General features: G+C 43.8%; 1 protein-coding gene across 1 annotated transcript; it reads left to right on the forward strand.

Moving 5' to 3' along the window:
* Positions 1-349: 349 nt before the first annotated feature.
* FETUB (fetuin B) lies at positions 350-16,058 on the forward strand. Its single transcript, XM_081953632.1, has 7 exons — positions 350-573; positions 3,652-3,762; positions 6,908-6,995; positions 8,184-8,350; positions 9,088-9,201; positions 14,146-14,235; positions 15,387-16,058. The coding sequence occupies exons 1-7, from the start codon at positions 367-369 to the stop codon at positions 15,855-15,857; spliced, it is 1,248 nt and encodes a 415-aa protein (XP_081809758.1). The 5' UTR covers positions 350-366; the 3' UTR covers positions 15,858-16,058.
* The last annotated feature ends 619 nt before the right edge of the window (positions 16,059-16,677 follow it).

Genomic DNA, 16,677 nt, shown 5'->3' on the forward strand with positions numbered 1-16,677 from the left:
GAGGGAGGGAGGGAGGGAGGGAGGAAGGGGAGGGAAGGGAGGGAGGGAGGGAAGGAGGGAGGGAGGGAAGGAAGGAAGGAAGGAAGGAAGGAAGGAAGGAAGGAAGGAAGGCATTGTTCTTTCTGCAGTGAACTTGATTTAAAGGACATGGCCATAATCCTAGGTCAGAATTACCCTGCCAAAGTATATACTTCCAATAACTGAATCACAAGCTGAGGTTTATAGGTGAGGTTGACCATGCAGTAGAAGAACAAATATTAGCTATTGGTTTCAAAGTATATATAGAAAGACAAAGCTCTGTCAGAGCCTTCCTCTCTCAGCTTAGCTCCAGGTGCCGTCTTCTCTGAGTCCACAAAAAATTCCAGAATGTCTCTTTTAATTTCCTTCTTGATTGGGATACAGGTGCTTCGCTCAGTAGCTGCCTCGCCCCCTCTTCCCTTTCTTTACCCCTCATGCAATTCTTTGGTGGTAAAGGCCGCTGCAGAAGTGGCCCTTGACAAGCTCAATGCCGATCAGTCAGAAGGCTACGTTCTTGCCCTCCAGCGCATTTTTGATGTCCGTGAAATACCTGAGGTAAGGTTTACTCCTTTACTCCCCCTCCTCCTCCTTCTTCCTTCTTCCTCCTTCCTCCTTCCTTTCTTCTTCTTCTTCTTCTTCTTCTTCTTCTTCTTCTTCTTCTTCTTCTTCTTCTTCTTCTTCTTCCTCTTCTTCTTCTTTCTTCTTCTTCTTCTACTACTACTACTACTACTACTACTACTACTACTACTACTACTACTATCTTCTTCCTTTTTCTGTCTTCCTTCTCCTCCTTTTTTCTTCCCCTCAGCACCGGCCATTCTGTTATTGAATCTCAGCACTATGTCTATGTAGATTCTCAATCCTCCAGTTCATGGAAGCTTCTAGGATGAGAAGCAAAACAGCTTCAAAGAAGAACCAGAAAGTCCAGTTGCCTCTTGAAAAAAGCACCTTTGGGACATGGTAGCACTAATGTATCTGGGAAGGAAAGGAATCTACAAAATCACTTGATAGCACCCAGAAGATAAGAAGAAGCTATCGTGCTATCCTTGAATCTACTGCTCATCAGAATTCTGCTAGCCTAATCCTAGTAATTAGGACATGGTGGCTCAGTGAGTTTGCCGAATCCCTAGCACCGCATAACAGAGTGAGCTCCCGTTACTTGTCCCAGCTTCTGCCAACCCAGCAGTTCGAAAATACATAAAAAATGCAAGTGGAAAAATAGGGATCACCTTTGGTGGGAAGGTAACAGTGTTCCATGTGCCGTTGGCATTTAGTTATGCCGGCCACATGACCATGGAGACGTCTTCAGACAGCCCTGGCTCTTCAGCTTTGAAATGGAGATGTGCACCACCCCCTAGAGTTGGGAATGACAAGCGCATATACAATACAATACAATACAATACAATAGTAGGGTTGGAAGGGACCTTGGAGGTCTTCTAGTCCAACCCTCTGCCTAGGCAGGAAACCCTATACCGTTTCAGACAGATGGCTATCCAACATCTTCTTAAAGACTTCCAGTGTTGGGGCATTCACAACTTCTGGAGGCAAATTCTGTTCCACTGATGAATTGTTCTAATTGTCAGGAAATTTCTCCTCAGTTCTAAGTTGCTTCTCTCCTTGATTAGTTTCCACCCATTGCTTCTTGTTCTACCCTCAGGTGCTTTGGAGAATAGCTTGACTCCCTCTTCTTTGTGCCAATCCCTAGATATTGGAAGACTGCTATCATGTCTCCCCTAGTCCTTCTTTCTCTTAAACTAGACATACCCAGTTCCTGCAACTGTTCTTCATATGTTTTAGCCTCCAGTCCCCTAACCATCGTTGTTGCTCTTCTCTGCACTCTCTCCAGAGTCTCAACATCTTTGAGCATATGTGCATGGGGAATCTTTATCTTTACCTAATTCTAGTAATAAAACAAGGATAAGCGGAGTAGGGGAAACCACAGTTGCTCCTGCATACTAAAAGCCATTAGGAAGAGTGAAGCAACTCTATTTGCTAAATATTTATGGAGATTCTCAGTCACCCACGTCACGGTTATCCCAAAGGTGATTTTTCAAAAGACAACTGGACTTTGTTTGGAACTGAAGAAGCTTCTTGCATGAGAAGCGGTAGGAACCCACCATTGGCATACTACCAGAAAAATATGATAAAGGAGATGTATATTTAATATTACATGTGTTGACAGTAGCAGGAATTGTACTTTCACAGCATTGGAAAAGTGAGGAAATCCCTACAGATGAAAGCATAATCTAAAAAATATTAGATTGTGTGGAAATGGATAGGCTAGCATTAAAGATAAAGGATAAAGAAGATACAGAATATTTTTTAACATGAGATTTGTTTTGCAAATGGCTAGAAAACAAGGGTAGAAATTAGAAGTTGGAAGACTACCACTATTTACAAGTAAATATTTTTACTATTATTGATATTATGTATAAGTAAATTGACCCAGGCAATACGCTGTATATTAAGCACTCGTGTATGTTAAATAAAAATGTACAAATAAAACTTTTTTTTTTTAAAGGTGATAACACCCTGCCATGTCTGTTGTGGCACACTGGCAGCCAGTGGAGCAGGCAGCAGATTCAGAGACTGAGGAGGTTGGGGAAGAACATGGGCCAGTACTGGAGTCTGGAGAAGGCTCTGACGATGGCTCTGTGTCGGAGACAGAGAGGGGACCAGAGCCGTATGCCAGTTATCAGCTGCCTTCAGAGTCAGACATGGGGGCTGAGGAAAGCTCAGACGAGGGCTCTGCGTCGGAGGCAGAGAGGGAGCTAGAGAGCAGTGAGGCAGAGGAACAGCTGGAGCCTGTTCCCAGTGTGCGCATGTGCAGAGCTGCCAGAAGAGAAGAACAACTAAGAAAGCAAGGTTGACTTAAGAGTAAAGCCACACCTTGGAGGTGATTGGTCCCTCCCATAGGAAACAAAAGAGGAGCCAACAAGGAGGGAGCTTTTGCAGGAAACAATGTGTTCATTCAGTCATGTTAAAAATGGAAAGTTCTGTTGTAACTATAGAGACTCTGTGCCAAGTTTAACCCTGCCCTGCATTTGTAAACTACCATATTTTTCGGAGTATAAGATGCATCTTTCCCACCCTAAAAGAGCGTGGAAATGTCAGTGCGTCTTATATACCGAACACAGCCATTCTTGGCTTCCAGAAGCCCCATACCCACATCCCATTTTTGTGAAAAACTGGCCATTTTTCGCAAAAACTGAGGCTTTTTTTTGCCTTCCTTTAGCCTCCAGCAGCACTCTGCAGGCTTCAGCAGGGCTGGGACAAGGCAAAAATGCCCCTGTTTTTGCCTTGTTGAAGCCCTGCTGCATTCTGCAGAATGCTGCTGGGGGGTGAGGGAAGGCAAAAACTTCTTTTTCTTACTTAGCTCTTCGAAATCTTGGTGTGCCTTATATACCGGTGCGTCTTTTAGTCCGAAAAATACGGCAGTTATTTGACAGCTCTCCAAATGAGACAAAGTTCATATTTGATAAACACTCCTCTGAAAAACTGTTTGCTAAGCCTCGCGGACTGTGAATGAAAGGAACAGAGGTTTGATCAGGACCAAGACTCTGCTTCTTGCTGTTTAAGGAAGCCTGGGTCAGAACAGTGCCATTTCAAGAGTTTTTCTTTGTTTGTCCATAGCGGCATGGTGGTTCTCTTTTCTACCTCACGTTGGATGTGTTAGAAACGGACTGCCACGTCCTGACTCAGAAACTGTGGAAAGAATGCAAGATCAGAGATATGCATGAGACAGTAAGTAAATGATCTACTTCGGTTAAAAGTATTAGAAGGAAGTCACATCAGACTTTTGAACAGTTTGTCCCGTGGCTCTTACACTTGGGAAAGGTTTCCTAATAATGGAATAACAGCATAGAAGGGACCTTGGAGGTCTTCTAGTTCAGCTCCCTGCTCAAGTAGGAGACCCTATACCAGCGATGGTGAACCTATTTTGGCTCATGTGCCACAAGTGGGGGGAGCGCAGGGGGGTCATGTGCGGGCGTGCCGCACCCATAATGCAATGCGCGACCCCCCAGTGTGCACGCGTGCAAAACAGGCATGACCCCCCCCCATTTTTACATGCTTTTTTCGCCCTCCCCAGGCTCCAGAGGTTTTATAGGAGCCTGTGGAGGGCGAAAAGAGCCTCCCCCCCCCCCGGAGGCCTTCCGGAGGCTTCAGGGACCTTCCAGAGGCTTCCCTAAAGCCTTCAGAATGCTTAAAACGACCCTCCGAGCTTCCGGTTTGCTCAGAGGATCGTTTTGAGCACTCCGAAGGCTTCAGGGACCGTCCAGAGGCTTTCCTGAGGCCATTGGAGCACTCAAAACGACCCTCCGAGCAAACCGGAAGTCACTTCTGGATTGCTTGGAGGGTCGTTTTAAGCGTTCTGAAGGCTTCAGGGACCGTCCGGAGGCTTCCCTGATGCATTTGGAACGCTTAAAACAACCGGAGGGTCGTTTTAAGCGTGTCGAAGGCTTCAGGGAAGCCTCCAGACAGTCCCTGAAGCCTCCGGAGGGCCTCCGGGGGGGGGAGGCTCTTTTCGCCCTCCCCAGGCTCCAGAGGCTATAAAGCCTCTAGAGCCTGGGGTGGGCGAAAAATGGCTTTTAAAAAGGGTGAAATCAGCTGGCCAGCGCGTGCATGCGTGCTGGTCAGCTGACAGGGCAGCGCTTCGTGTGCCCTGACAAATGGCTCCGCGTGCCCCCTGTGGCACGCATGCCATAGGTTCACCATCACTGCCCTATACCATTCTGGACCACTGGCTGTCCAATCTCTGTTTAAAAACCACCAGTGATGGAGCACCCATAACACCTGGAGACAAGCCATTCCACTGATTAATGGTTCTCAAGATCAGGAAATTTCTCCTTAGTTTTAGATTGGATCTCTCTTTAATGATCTTCCACCCCTCACTGCTTGTCTTGCCCTCGGTTATTTTGGAGACCCCCCTTTTCCTTTTGGTAGCCCTTCAAATATTGGAAGTCTGCTATCATGTCACCTTTTCATTAAACTTGTTGTTTTTGTTGCTTGCAAAGTGGTGTCCGACTTCATGGACAACATTCCTGCTTCCTGTCCTCTACCATCCTCTAGAGTCCATTTAAGGTCACACCTACTGCTTTGGTGACTCCCTCCATCCACCTCATTCTCTGTCATCCCCTTCTTCTTTTGCCCTCAATCTTTCCCAGTATTAGACTCTTCTCTAGTGAGTCCTTCCTTCTCATTAGGTGGCCAAAGCATTTGAGTTTCATCTTCAGGATCTGGCCTTCTAAAGAGCAGTCAGGGTTGATCTCCTCTAGGTAAACTGACCGGTTTGATCGCCTTGCAGTCCAAGGGACTTGCAGGAGTCTTCTCCAGCACCAGAGTTCAAAGGCCTCCATTCTTTGGCGCTCAACCTTTCTTTAAACTAGACTTTAAACTAGTCATTCATTAAACTAGACATAGCCAATTACAATACAATAGTAGAGTTGGAAGGGACCTTGGAGGTCTTCTAGTCCAACCCCCTGCCCCCAATTCCTGCAATCATTCTTCGTATGTTTTATCCTCCAGTCCCCTGATCAGGGGTGAAATCCTCCCGGTTTGGCCCAGTTCAGTTGAACCGGTAGGGACATTTGTTGTTAGTTCTGTGAACCAGTAGTAAAAAAAAAAAAAAGCTTCCGAGGATTGCACAGCTCAGCTGTGAGCCACGCGATCTTCGGAAGTCCCCCCTCCCTCCACTTTTTAAAGCATTTATTTTCCTGCCGGTTCAGGTGAATAGGCAGGGAAAAAATGCTTTAGAAAGTGAAAAAAAAGTTGGCCACGCCCACCCAGTCACATGATCACCACCACCAAGCCATGCCCACAGAACCGGTGGCAAAACAAAATTAGATTTCACCACTGCCCCTAATCATCTGTGTTGCTCTTCTCTGCCTTCTTTCTAGAGTCTCAACATCTTTTTTATATTGTGGTGACCAAAACTGGATGCAATATTCCGAGTGTGGTCTTACCAAAGTATTGTAAAGTGGTACTAACATTGCACTAATATTCAATCAGGATTTGCCATCCTGAAACATAAAGCAGTTATTCCAAGTCCTGGACAAAAAGATGCAGTTCTTGTCCTTCTTCTAAATGAGTCCCTTTTTGGTACCAAAGGTGGTCCTTGTCCCCTCCCCTCCAGTCCTTTGTAAAACAAAATATTCACACCTCCTTCATTTCAGTCTTCTGAGCATTCTTCTTTCACTTTCCCATTTTAGAATTTAGAATAGAATAGAGCTGGAAAGGACCTTGGAGGTCTTCTAGCCCAGCCCTCTGCTCAAGTAGGAGAACCTAAACCATTTCATCTGAATCCTGGTAAAGTTTCCAGATAATATAGGCGCAGTGGTGGCACAGCGGTTAAAATGCAGTATTGCAGGCTAATTCAGCTCACTGCTAAGAGTTCAATCCTCACCAGTTCAGGGTTGACTCAACCTTCCATTCTTCCAAGGTAGGTAAAATGAGGACCCAGATTTTTTTTTCCTTTTGGTCTTTTAATGACTCTCTACGCAGAGAACAACAATGGAGATAGAACACAAGGAAAGAGACACAGGAGGAGAGAGAAACGCCCTCACATGGCCTCCCTTATATATACAGCTTCTTAAAGTGGCAGTAACCCTGCTGATTCATCCTCATGTCATCATCTCGGTTTACAGTCTCACAGCAGCTGGTCAGCTATTAAATCGTCATTACCCTAACAGGGTTGTAAGTCACAGGAAGAAATGTAGAGATATAGAAAACAAGAAATGTAGAAATTTTGATTATTATTCTTTTCCTTTTGGAAGGAAAGTAAACTGGAGCCTAAAGTGTGGAAAAGATACAACTTTTGATTATGTATCATGGAATGATTGGTTTTTAAAAAAGGGGTGGCGCTAACACAAATTACCTTCTCTTGTTCCAGGTCTATGGCCAATGCAATTTAATAATTCACTTCAGCAAGAATTCAGATCGTTCGCGCTTGTACTATTATAAATGTGCCTTATGCCCAAGTACGTATTTTCCATGTTTGCCTGCATTTAGTTTTGCAAGAATCTTTGCACAGATCCCTCCCAATTGCTGTTTTGCAGATTTCCCCAATAAATGCAGAAGCCCCAAAATGAACCCTTGTTTCATTCTTGAAAGTATCTTTGCTACATCTGTACAGGTAGTCCTCAGCTTACAACAGTCAGATTAGTGATGATTCAAAGTTACAACGGCACTGAAAAAAAAATGCACTGATGACCGTTTTTCACAGTTTACCACCTTTGCAGCCTTCCCCATGATCAAAAATGAAATGCAATTGGGTTCATACTTATGACAGTTTCAGTGTCTCGGGATCCTGTGATCCCCTTTTGCGACCGTCTGACAAACAAAATCAATGGGGAAGCCAGATTCACTTAACAACTATGTTACTAACTTTACAACTGCAATTATTCACTTAACAACTGTGACAAGAAAGATCACAAAATGGGGCAAAACTCCCGCAACAACTGTCTTACTTAGCAACAGAAATTTGGGACTCATCTGTGGTCGTAAGTCGAGGACTACCTGCCATTTCATGTTTGCTCTTATTTCTCAGCCACAGGTGCTTTTTGGCCCAATTTCATTTCTATATATTTTTGTGGCAGGTGTATGCATTTTTCACACATTTTCCTTGGGTGTGTACTTCCTGCCGGCACCTTTCATAAAGTAACAACATTAAGCACTACATTGTCAAATCCGATTCTACCATAAATGAAAAAGAAGTCCAGATTGACAGACAGTGTAATGGCACAGCAGTGGCCTTGCGCCAGCCACATTCTCTCAGCCCTAGGAAGAGGGTAATAGCAAGCCACTTCTAGAAAAAAACATGCCAAGAAAATTACAGAGACTTATCCAGGCAGTCTCAAGAAATCAGATACAATTAAACACAGAAAGGGGGGGGGGGATGAATCCAAATTGAGCTTGTTTTGCGGGATTCAAGTCAGATGCTGATTAGTAGAAGGAGGCTTAATTTTCAAGCTGATCCGAGCTTTCTGTATGGCAGTTCATTTAAATCAGGGGTGTCCAAACTTGGGAACTTTAAGACTTGTGGACTTCAACTCCCAGAATTCCCACAAGTCTTAAAGTTCCCAAGTTTGGACACCCCTGATTTAAATGTACAAGCGCAAATTCAAATGTCTCACCTAATTAAACGACCTTTCTTTGCTTTTCTCAAGTTTCTAGTTCGGTTATTGTGAATCTTTGTCCCGACTGTCCCACGCCTGGAAATCCTTCGGAAGCCAATTTTCAGCAGACAGCATTGGAGACGCTGGCCAAGTTCAATGCTGAAAATGATCATAATCATTATTTTAGGCTCGTTAAAGTCACCAAAGCCAGTTCACAGGTAAAGTTGAAAGGAAGCATTTTTCAGCAAGAAAGTGGATGCTACATCTTTCATTTGTATGAAGACTGCTATGTGGTATAGGCCAGGGATGGCTAACCTTTTTGTCCTCGCGTGCCGAAATGGCGCGCCCACACGCCCACACCCATAATGCAATGCACACACACACCCGCGCATGCATGCGTATTTCCCGCCTGCGCAGCAGAGCCCCGAAAATCAGCTGGTTGGTGGTAGGCATGCACGCATGCACGGTGGAGCTGAGCTGGCGACAATTCACATGCCCGTAAAGAGGGCTCTGAGTGCCACCCGCGGCACGCATGTCATAGGTTCGCCATCACGGGAATTGGCTAAACTCAGAAATTAAAAATAATAAAGGGAAATAATCCCAGAAGAGGATGATGGATTTCTGCATCATTGCCAAAGAAAGTGCAGAGCAGGAATCTGATGTAAAGTTGATTTTAGTTTTTGTCTGCCAGAGGGAGCATCCATTTCCCACATGGACGGGAACCTGATCTTTGACAATGTGACATTCAGTTGGATTACTGAATATAAATATTCTTTTATTAAGAAGGAAACTTGGCAATGTCCTACCAATTCTCCAGGACCTAATGCTGAGAATGATGGGGACAATTCTGGAGGGCATCAGGTTAATAAATATAGGCAGGGCACCTAAGATTAGGAGGGCCACTTCCTGCAGACAATGTGGCCCACTCTAACTCATTGTCTATGATTTTTTACAGTGGGTCATTGGTCCTTCCAACTTTGTGGAATATATCATCCAGGAGACTTCCTGTCCCAAAAATCCACCTGTGTCTGACATCACTCAGTGTCCCTTCCTCCCAGTTGAAATTGCAGTAAGTATTCACCCATTTTGCATAAAACCTATCTTGTTGTTATGGCTCCATGCCTTCTTCCTTCCCAAGGACCACAATGGCTCTCATTAAGCCAGACTCAATGGCTGCTTTTATGCAACATTTGTTGCTACGGTTAGTTGCAAAGTCATGTGCGACCCATCGCGACCCCATGGACAACGTTCCCACCTTGCCTTCCTGTCCTGTACCATCCTCTGGAGTCCATTTAAGCTCATGGCTACTGCTTCCATTACTCCCTCCAGCCACCTCATTCTCTGTCGTCCCCTTCTTCTTTGGCCCTCCATCTTTCCCAGCATGAGGCTCTTCTCCAGGGAGTCCTTGCTTCTCATCAGGTGGCCAAAGTCTTTGAGTTTCCTCTTCAGGATCTGGCCTTCTAAAGAGCAGTCAGGGTTGATCTCCTCTAGGACTGACCGGTTTGATCGGCTTGCAGTCCAAGGGACACAACATTTAGACTGCCTTACCTTAAAATGGGATTGTATAATCTGTGGGAACATAGAAATGACCTTAGCATTGTATAAATTCATCACATTCTGCCATGCCATAGTTTGTTAGTTTGGCCATTGCATTGTGGAAGGATGAATACTCCTTCTGGCACATTATGTCCAGCTGGGTTGAGCTGAGCTGGGGCGATGGCTCGCATGCCCACAGACAAGGCTCTGCATGCCACCTGTGGTATGCGTGCCATAGGTTTGCCCTCACGGGAGATAAACTGTGAGAACACAGACATTATCTTAAGTTTGTTGTATAAATCAAGGCATTGCATTATGCCATTCTGTAGGTTATTAGTTTGGCCATTGCATTGTGGAAGACTGAATGCTTCTTCTGGCATATTAACAAGAGGTAGATTTATTGTACAAATAACACAGCCCTAATATGTTAAGCATATTATATTCAGATCTATATACCATGCTTTTTTAGAAGCACCCCACAAGCAGTGGTGGGTTCCAGATCCCCTTCCAACTGGTACGGTTAGAACGGGCCCGGTGTTGTCCACATGGATGTTTGCAGTGTGCGCGCACATGCATGCAGGACGCACATGTGTCTTACCGCTTCCACGAGCCTCCGCGAAACTCCAGCTGCTTAGCCGAGCATCGCGCAGGCGCTATACGCACCATGCACGGAAGCACCAAAGACTGAAAAGACCGGTAAGGAGTTCGGACGGGTGGGTGGGCCCTCCGGAGCACCGTACTGGAACGGTATCCGGTGCTCCGGGCAGGCTCCGGGAAACGCCTGTACCGGGGCGTACCGCCTGCAACCCACCACTGTCCACAAGGTCACAAATTTCAATTTATCACTGTGTTCCTAATCATGTTTCTTAACAGTAAAGATAGTAGTAACTCAGTTCTTTCTCTGACTTTGGGGACTGCAAATCCTATTTCTTTACGCAGGGCTAAATTGTCGTTCAAGCTACACTTCATGCAATGATTTCCCAACTCACTCCTCCCAATACCTATAAAGTATTACTCCTGAGAAACATTGCTAGTGTTATAGCTATCTTATTCTCATTTGTTTCTCAATCTCTCAGGCTTTCTCAATTTGTAAGGGTGAGGGGGGAACAATTACTCACTGCTGACTAGCTGTAGCTGGCCTGTGCTTTCGGAAGGCTTGTCAAGCTGTTCTAAACCTCCACCAAACCATTTATAACAGAGTAACAAGTTGGAAGGTCTTCTAGTCCAACCCCCTGCTTAGGCAGGAAACCATACACCGTTTCAGACAAATGGCTATCCAACATCTTCTTAAAGACTTCAAGTGTTGGAACATTCACAACTTCTGAAGGCAAGTTGTTCCACTGCTTAATTGTTCCAATTGTCAGGAAATGTCTCCTTAGTTCTCAGTTGCTTCTCTCCTTGATTAGTTTCCACCCATTGCTTCTTGTTCTACTCTCAGGTGCTTTGGAGAATAGTTTGACTTCCTCTTCTTTGTGGCAGCCCCTGAGATATTGAAACACTGCTATCATATCTCCCCTGGTCCTTCTTTTCATCAGATTGACATACCCAGTTCCAGCAACCGTTCTTTATATGTTTTAGCCTCCAGCCCCCTAATTATCTTTGTTGCTCTTCTCTGCACTCCTTTTAGAGTCTCAACATCTTTTTTACATCGTGGTGACCAAAACTGAATGCAGTATTCCAAGTGTGGCCTTACCAAGGCATTATAAATTGGTATTAACACTTCAGTTATCTTGATTCTATCTCTCTGTTTATGCAGCCTAGAACTGTGTTGGTTTTTTTGGTAGCTGCTGCACACAGCTGGCTCATACTTAAATGGTTGTCCTCTAGGACTCCAAGATCCCTCTCACAGTTACTACTATTGAGTGAGGTACCACATATGCTGTACCTGTTCAGTTTTATGCATATTTTAATGCACCTTTTCCTTTTCCTTCAGTTTTCCAACTCAACACTCTTTCTCTCTCCACCAACGTTCACATCGTGCACCTTCATAGTTTCTTTTATTAATCTCTCCATACTATAGTTGTGGACTCTTAAAGTCCCAGGGGACACAAAACTATAAGAAAGGAAAACTCACACAAAAGCTGTTTAGCTTGGACATAATTCTTAAGTGAACACAGGTGTTGGGTTTTGCAAACCTGAGGTCAGGATTCTGAAGGAAACTACCTATTATGAGTGAAGAACAGTTGGGAGGCAGATGCTAAAGTTAGTTATTATATGGATAGTCCTTGACTTATGATGACCATCGACCCCAAAATTTACTCAATTGCTAAGCAAGACAGTTGTTAGGTGAGTTTGGTTCTATTTTATGACCTTTCTTGCCACATTCTTAAGTGAATCACTGCAGTTGTTAAATTAGCAACACACTTGTTAAATGAATTGGACTTTGCTTGTGAGAAGGTCACAAAAGATGACACAAAAGATGCCACAGTGATAACTGGGAAAAACAGCCATTTTTTTCTCAATGCTGTAACTTCAAATGGTCACTAAACAAATGATTAGACTCCCTGTGAATCTATCGAAAGACAAATGGAAGATTTTTTATGCCTACGGTTCTATTGTATTATAAGTTGCCAGAGTCATCAGAACAGGAATGGAATGGAAAGGAATGAAGTAGAGTGGAGCGGAGCGGAGCGGAGCAGAGCGGAGCAGAGCAGAGCAGAGCAGAATAGAATAGAGAATAAGGATAGGATAGGATAGAGAATAGAGAATAGAGAATAGAGAAGCAGTAGGCATGAGCTTAAATGGACTCCAGAGGATGGTAGAGGACAGGAAGGCCTGAAGGAACGTTGTCAATGGGGTCGCGATGCAACTAACAACAATAAATGATAGGATAGGATAGGATAGGATAGGATAGGATAGGATAGGATAGGATAGGATAGGATAGGATAGGATAGGATAGGATAGGAGAAGGGAAGGGAAGGGAAGGGAAGGGAAGGGAAGGGAAGGGAAGGGAAGGGAAGAGAAGAGAAGAGAAGAGAAGAGAAGAGAAGAGAAGAGAAGAGAAGAGAAGAGAAGAGAAGAGAAGAGAAGAGAAGAGAAGAGAATACTTTATTTGGCCAATTGCGATTAGACACACAAAGAATTTGTCCCCATTACATAAGTTATCAGTGTACATGCAAAACAATAAAGTAATAACAATCATAATAATAATACAATGGGTGGTATATTACATACAGACAGACAGACAGACAGACAGACAGACAGACAGACAGACAGACAGACAGACAGACAGACAGACATATGTAGATAGATGTAGATAGTTATAGATAGAGAGCTACAGATAGAGAGCTATAGATAGATTCCCCATAGAAGCAGTAAAAGAAGTTAACATCTAAAGCTACATTCAGATCTTGCTTTTATCATTCTACCTGTTGACATATTATATATGTATTCTTATAGAGATGGGCAGCAGGCACAGAATCATAGGGTTGGAATGGACATTGGTGGTTTTCTAAGCCCAAACCAGAGGTGGATTGCTTCTGGTTTGGCCCAGGAGCGCGACCGATCCAGTAGTAACAAAATTGGCAACCCACGACTGGTCCAAACCAAAGTCTATTCTTAGCAGGACCACTAAATCATCTCAGATAAGTGTCTGTGCAATCTTTAACAACTCAAGAGGAATGGTATTCAGAGTTCAAGTTTAGTGTTTGTTTTTTAAATTTTCCAATCCAACCTATGGACCATAAGATTAATTCCGTTTCCAAATTTTTGCAGAAGTATCCAATGATCAAAAAGTAAATAACTATGGGAACATAATAGTTAAAATAATAAAACGCTGATCAGGAGTACCAAAAATGGTTTGCCTATTCTGGGAGATCTGCTTCCAGAAAATATTCATAAAATGGTTGGATCGCTGCGATCTGAAAGGAAAGCTGAATATTCTGGAATTTTCTAGAACATTCTGTTTCCAGTTTTACACATGTATGTAGAAACACTCTTGTTCAATATCTAGATGGAATTGCTGGATGGGTTTTTCAGTCATTTTGTGATCCAGCCTCATCAGCATGCTGCCCAGAGTCAATTTGAGCCGTTACGCTCAACCAGTCCACAATTCCTCACTTGGAAAAGTAGCATTTCTGGTAGCCATTACCTCAGCCAGGAGAGTATCGGAGTTAGCAGCTCTCCCCACCCCTCGTTTTTGGTCCCAGGCTTCAGGGAGTCCTGTTAGCATCAAAATGTGGAAGGAGGGTGTCATGCGTGCATGCGTAGGGGGAGCACAGGGGTTTAGCGTGCACATGCATAGGGGGGTCATGCGCGCATGCGCGGGGGTAGGGCCTGCAAAGGGCATTGCATAATGGTCGTTGGCATATGTACACACTTTTGGCACCTGAGGGGAAAAAAAGGTTCGCCCTCATTTTGATATAGGATATGCCAAGAACCTTTTACACTGCTGTCCCAGTAGAAATACCTGAGCAGGTTAATTTTTTGTTTTCTTTTGTTTTTGCTGACGTACTTTTTTTTTCCTCTTTTGCTCTAGGCAAAAGGTCTATGCAAAGGTTCGGTGATGATCAGTGAGTCAGAAAAAAAGAAATTTGTCACTGTAAATTGTGATTTCTTCCCGCATCCGGTAAGTTCCTCGGTCACCTATCATCTGCAGGGGAAAAAAATTCATCCCTGGGTGGTGGAACAATTTATTTTTAAAACTCATTGACAGGCTGGATTAAGCAGATAGAGGAAGATCCGCTTAATAAGGTTATTGTTAATTAATTACTTTTAATAATGCTCTTGCCTAAAGCTCCTGGAATGAGTTAGTTTATAACTCTTAAAATAACATACAATAAAGAAATGGAAACAATTGAACAACATTCGCTGTCTCTCTCCCCCAATTAAATAAGTACACAAACAAGTTCATCGGTCATTGTAATTTTATGTGAGAAAGTTTTGAGGAGCCCTTAGTGCTCTCTGCATTTAGTTGATTTCTTTCAGATGATTCATTATCCAAACTAGGAAACATCATGCTAGTACATCACTACATCACTAGCTCTGATGGTGTTACCTACTCTGGGTAACAAGCAAGTTCAGAGAGCACCAAGGACCCTTCATTTCAACCCTGAGCTACAAATATTCCCCATTAAAGATCTTGGGATTCTTTTAATTCTGGTCAGGTAGACTTGCAACAAAGTAAACCAAGTAGAATTAGCTCACCTGGTTGGGTTTACCCATTAAGTAAGATCTACCATGTATTCTATTAAGATCTACCTGTGAGGACGTACAGTTGGGAAGAACAGAACAGAATAAGAGTTGGAAGGGAATTGAAGGTCTTCTATTCCAACCCCCTGCCTAGGCAGGAAACCTATACTGTTCCAGACAAATGACTCTCCAACATCTTCTTAAAAACTTCCGGTGTTGGAGCATTCACAACTTCTGGAGGCAAGTTGTTCCACGGATTAATTGTTCTAACTGTCAGGAAATTTCTCCTTAGTTCTAAGTTGCTTCTCTCCTTGATTAGTTTCCACCCATAGTCCTGTCACCCCTAGTCCTTCTTTTCCCCCTTAGTATCATGTCACCCCACTCCTTCTTTTCATTAAACTAGATATACCCATTTCCTGCAACTGTTCTTCATATGTTTTAGCTCCCAGTCCTTCTCTGGCTGCCCAATTCTGATCCCAGAGAGCAGAAGTTACGGGCTCCAACATTTCACAAAATATGTAAGCACAATCTATAGTCCAGATCCGATCCACCCCCTCAACCACTTTTCTGTATCTTTTGCCTTATTAGCAACCAGTTACAGATGAACAGTCTCCTCAATCCCAGTTTAGACCTGGGCAGGAGGAACATCAAGACGACGGTGAAAGACACGGAGATCACCATGAAGGGAGTGGACATCATCATCATCACCATCACAGCCATCATGGGCAGGACCAGGAAAAGCAGGAGCCACACCAGCCCCACCCCACAGCTGGCATCCAAAAGACACCATCAAAGCAAAAGAAACCAATGGGCCAGGTGATCATCAATCCTCGTTCGTGTAAACATCCATTAGCTGGAGTGCAGGAGCCCAACCCAACCTCTGGCCCCACTTCTGCTTCTCCAGAACAAGAAGCCAGGCCTCACTTGGCCAAGCCAGCTGAGCCAGTCATTCCTCCCTTCCCCAGAGGCTTTTCACCATCAGACCAATGTCCAGGAGAAAGTCTAGTACGTGTCCCTGGCCTTCAACTGCCTTCACGGCCACAGGCTGAAACCTCCTAAACAAAGAGCGATGAACAACACTGATAACTTAATTCAGAAGAAACAGAGCAAAAAACCCTCTGGGTGAGCAGGAGAAGGAAGGAAGGAAAATCATTCTAGAGCCCTTTCATTACCAATAAGAAATGTGGACGTAGGCAGGATTGATATAAGTCAGCATTAGAAAATTCTTGTTATTTGCTTGTGGAAGTAAATAAATCTTGGTAATTAAGCTTCCTTAATTCCTGTGATCTTTGGTTTAAGTTGGATGTATAAAATGACTGCCAAATTATCATTTTTATGGAATTGGGAGGGAGGGAGGGAGAGAGAGATCAGAATCAACATTTCGTTTTGAAACAGAACGCATACTAAAACTGGAATTGTTTCCAGAAAACCTATTACCCTGTTGCGCTTTTCCAGAGCAAAGTTCTTCATTTCTCCATGGAAGTGGCATAGTGTCAGGGATTGAGTGGCAGAAAACATTGCAATTGGCATAACTGACAGGCTTTTCAAACATTCCTGCAAATACATTTAAAGCTCTTTTGTGACATTTTCTGTACTTAAAAGGGATCACGTGTAAAGTTCTATAAATTCTGTTGCATTTATAGATCATTATTGCCAACAGAAGAAAAATCTTCTCATGTGCCTAAAGAGCATCATAAGAGCTTTCTCCTTCCCGCCCTCCCGCCCTCCTTCCCTCCTTCCCTCCTTCTCTCCTTGCTTCCCTCCTTCCTTCCTCCTTCCCTAATCCTTCTGTCTATGAAGTGTTATCTTGTAGATTTAAACTTTGGATCTTCTCCACCAATGCAATTTCATTCATTCATTCATTCATTCATTCATTCAT

This window comes from Natrix helvetica, assembly GCF_964273705.1.
Source record: "Natrix helvetica genome assembly, chromosome: 5".
In the NCBI taxonomy this organism is placed as follows: Eukaryota; Metazoa; Chordata; class Lepidosauria; order Squamata; family Natricidae; genus Natrix; species Natrix helvetica.

What these genes read in the sequence shown, in the direction of transcription:
- FETUB (XM_081953632.1), top strand. Translation starts at nt 367, where the DNA reads ATGTCTCTTTTAATTTCCTTCTTGATTGGGATACAGGTGCTTCGCTCA. An exon ending in TAAATGTGCCTTATGCCCAA is followed by an intron (nt 6,996 to 8,183) that starts GTACGTATTTTC and finishes GCTTTTCTCAAG; the next exon opens with TTTCTAGTTCGGTTATTGTG. An exon ending in TCCTCCCAGTTGAAATTGCA is followed by an intron (nt 9,202 to 14,145) that starts GTAAGTATTCAC and finishes CTTTTGCTCTAG; the next exon opens with GCAAAAGGTCTATGCAAAGG.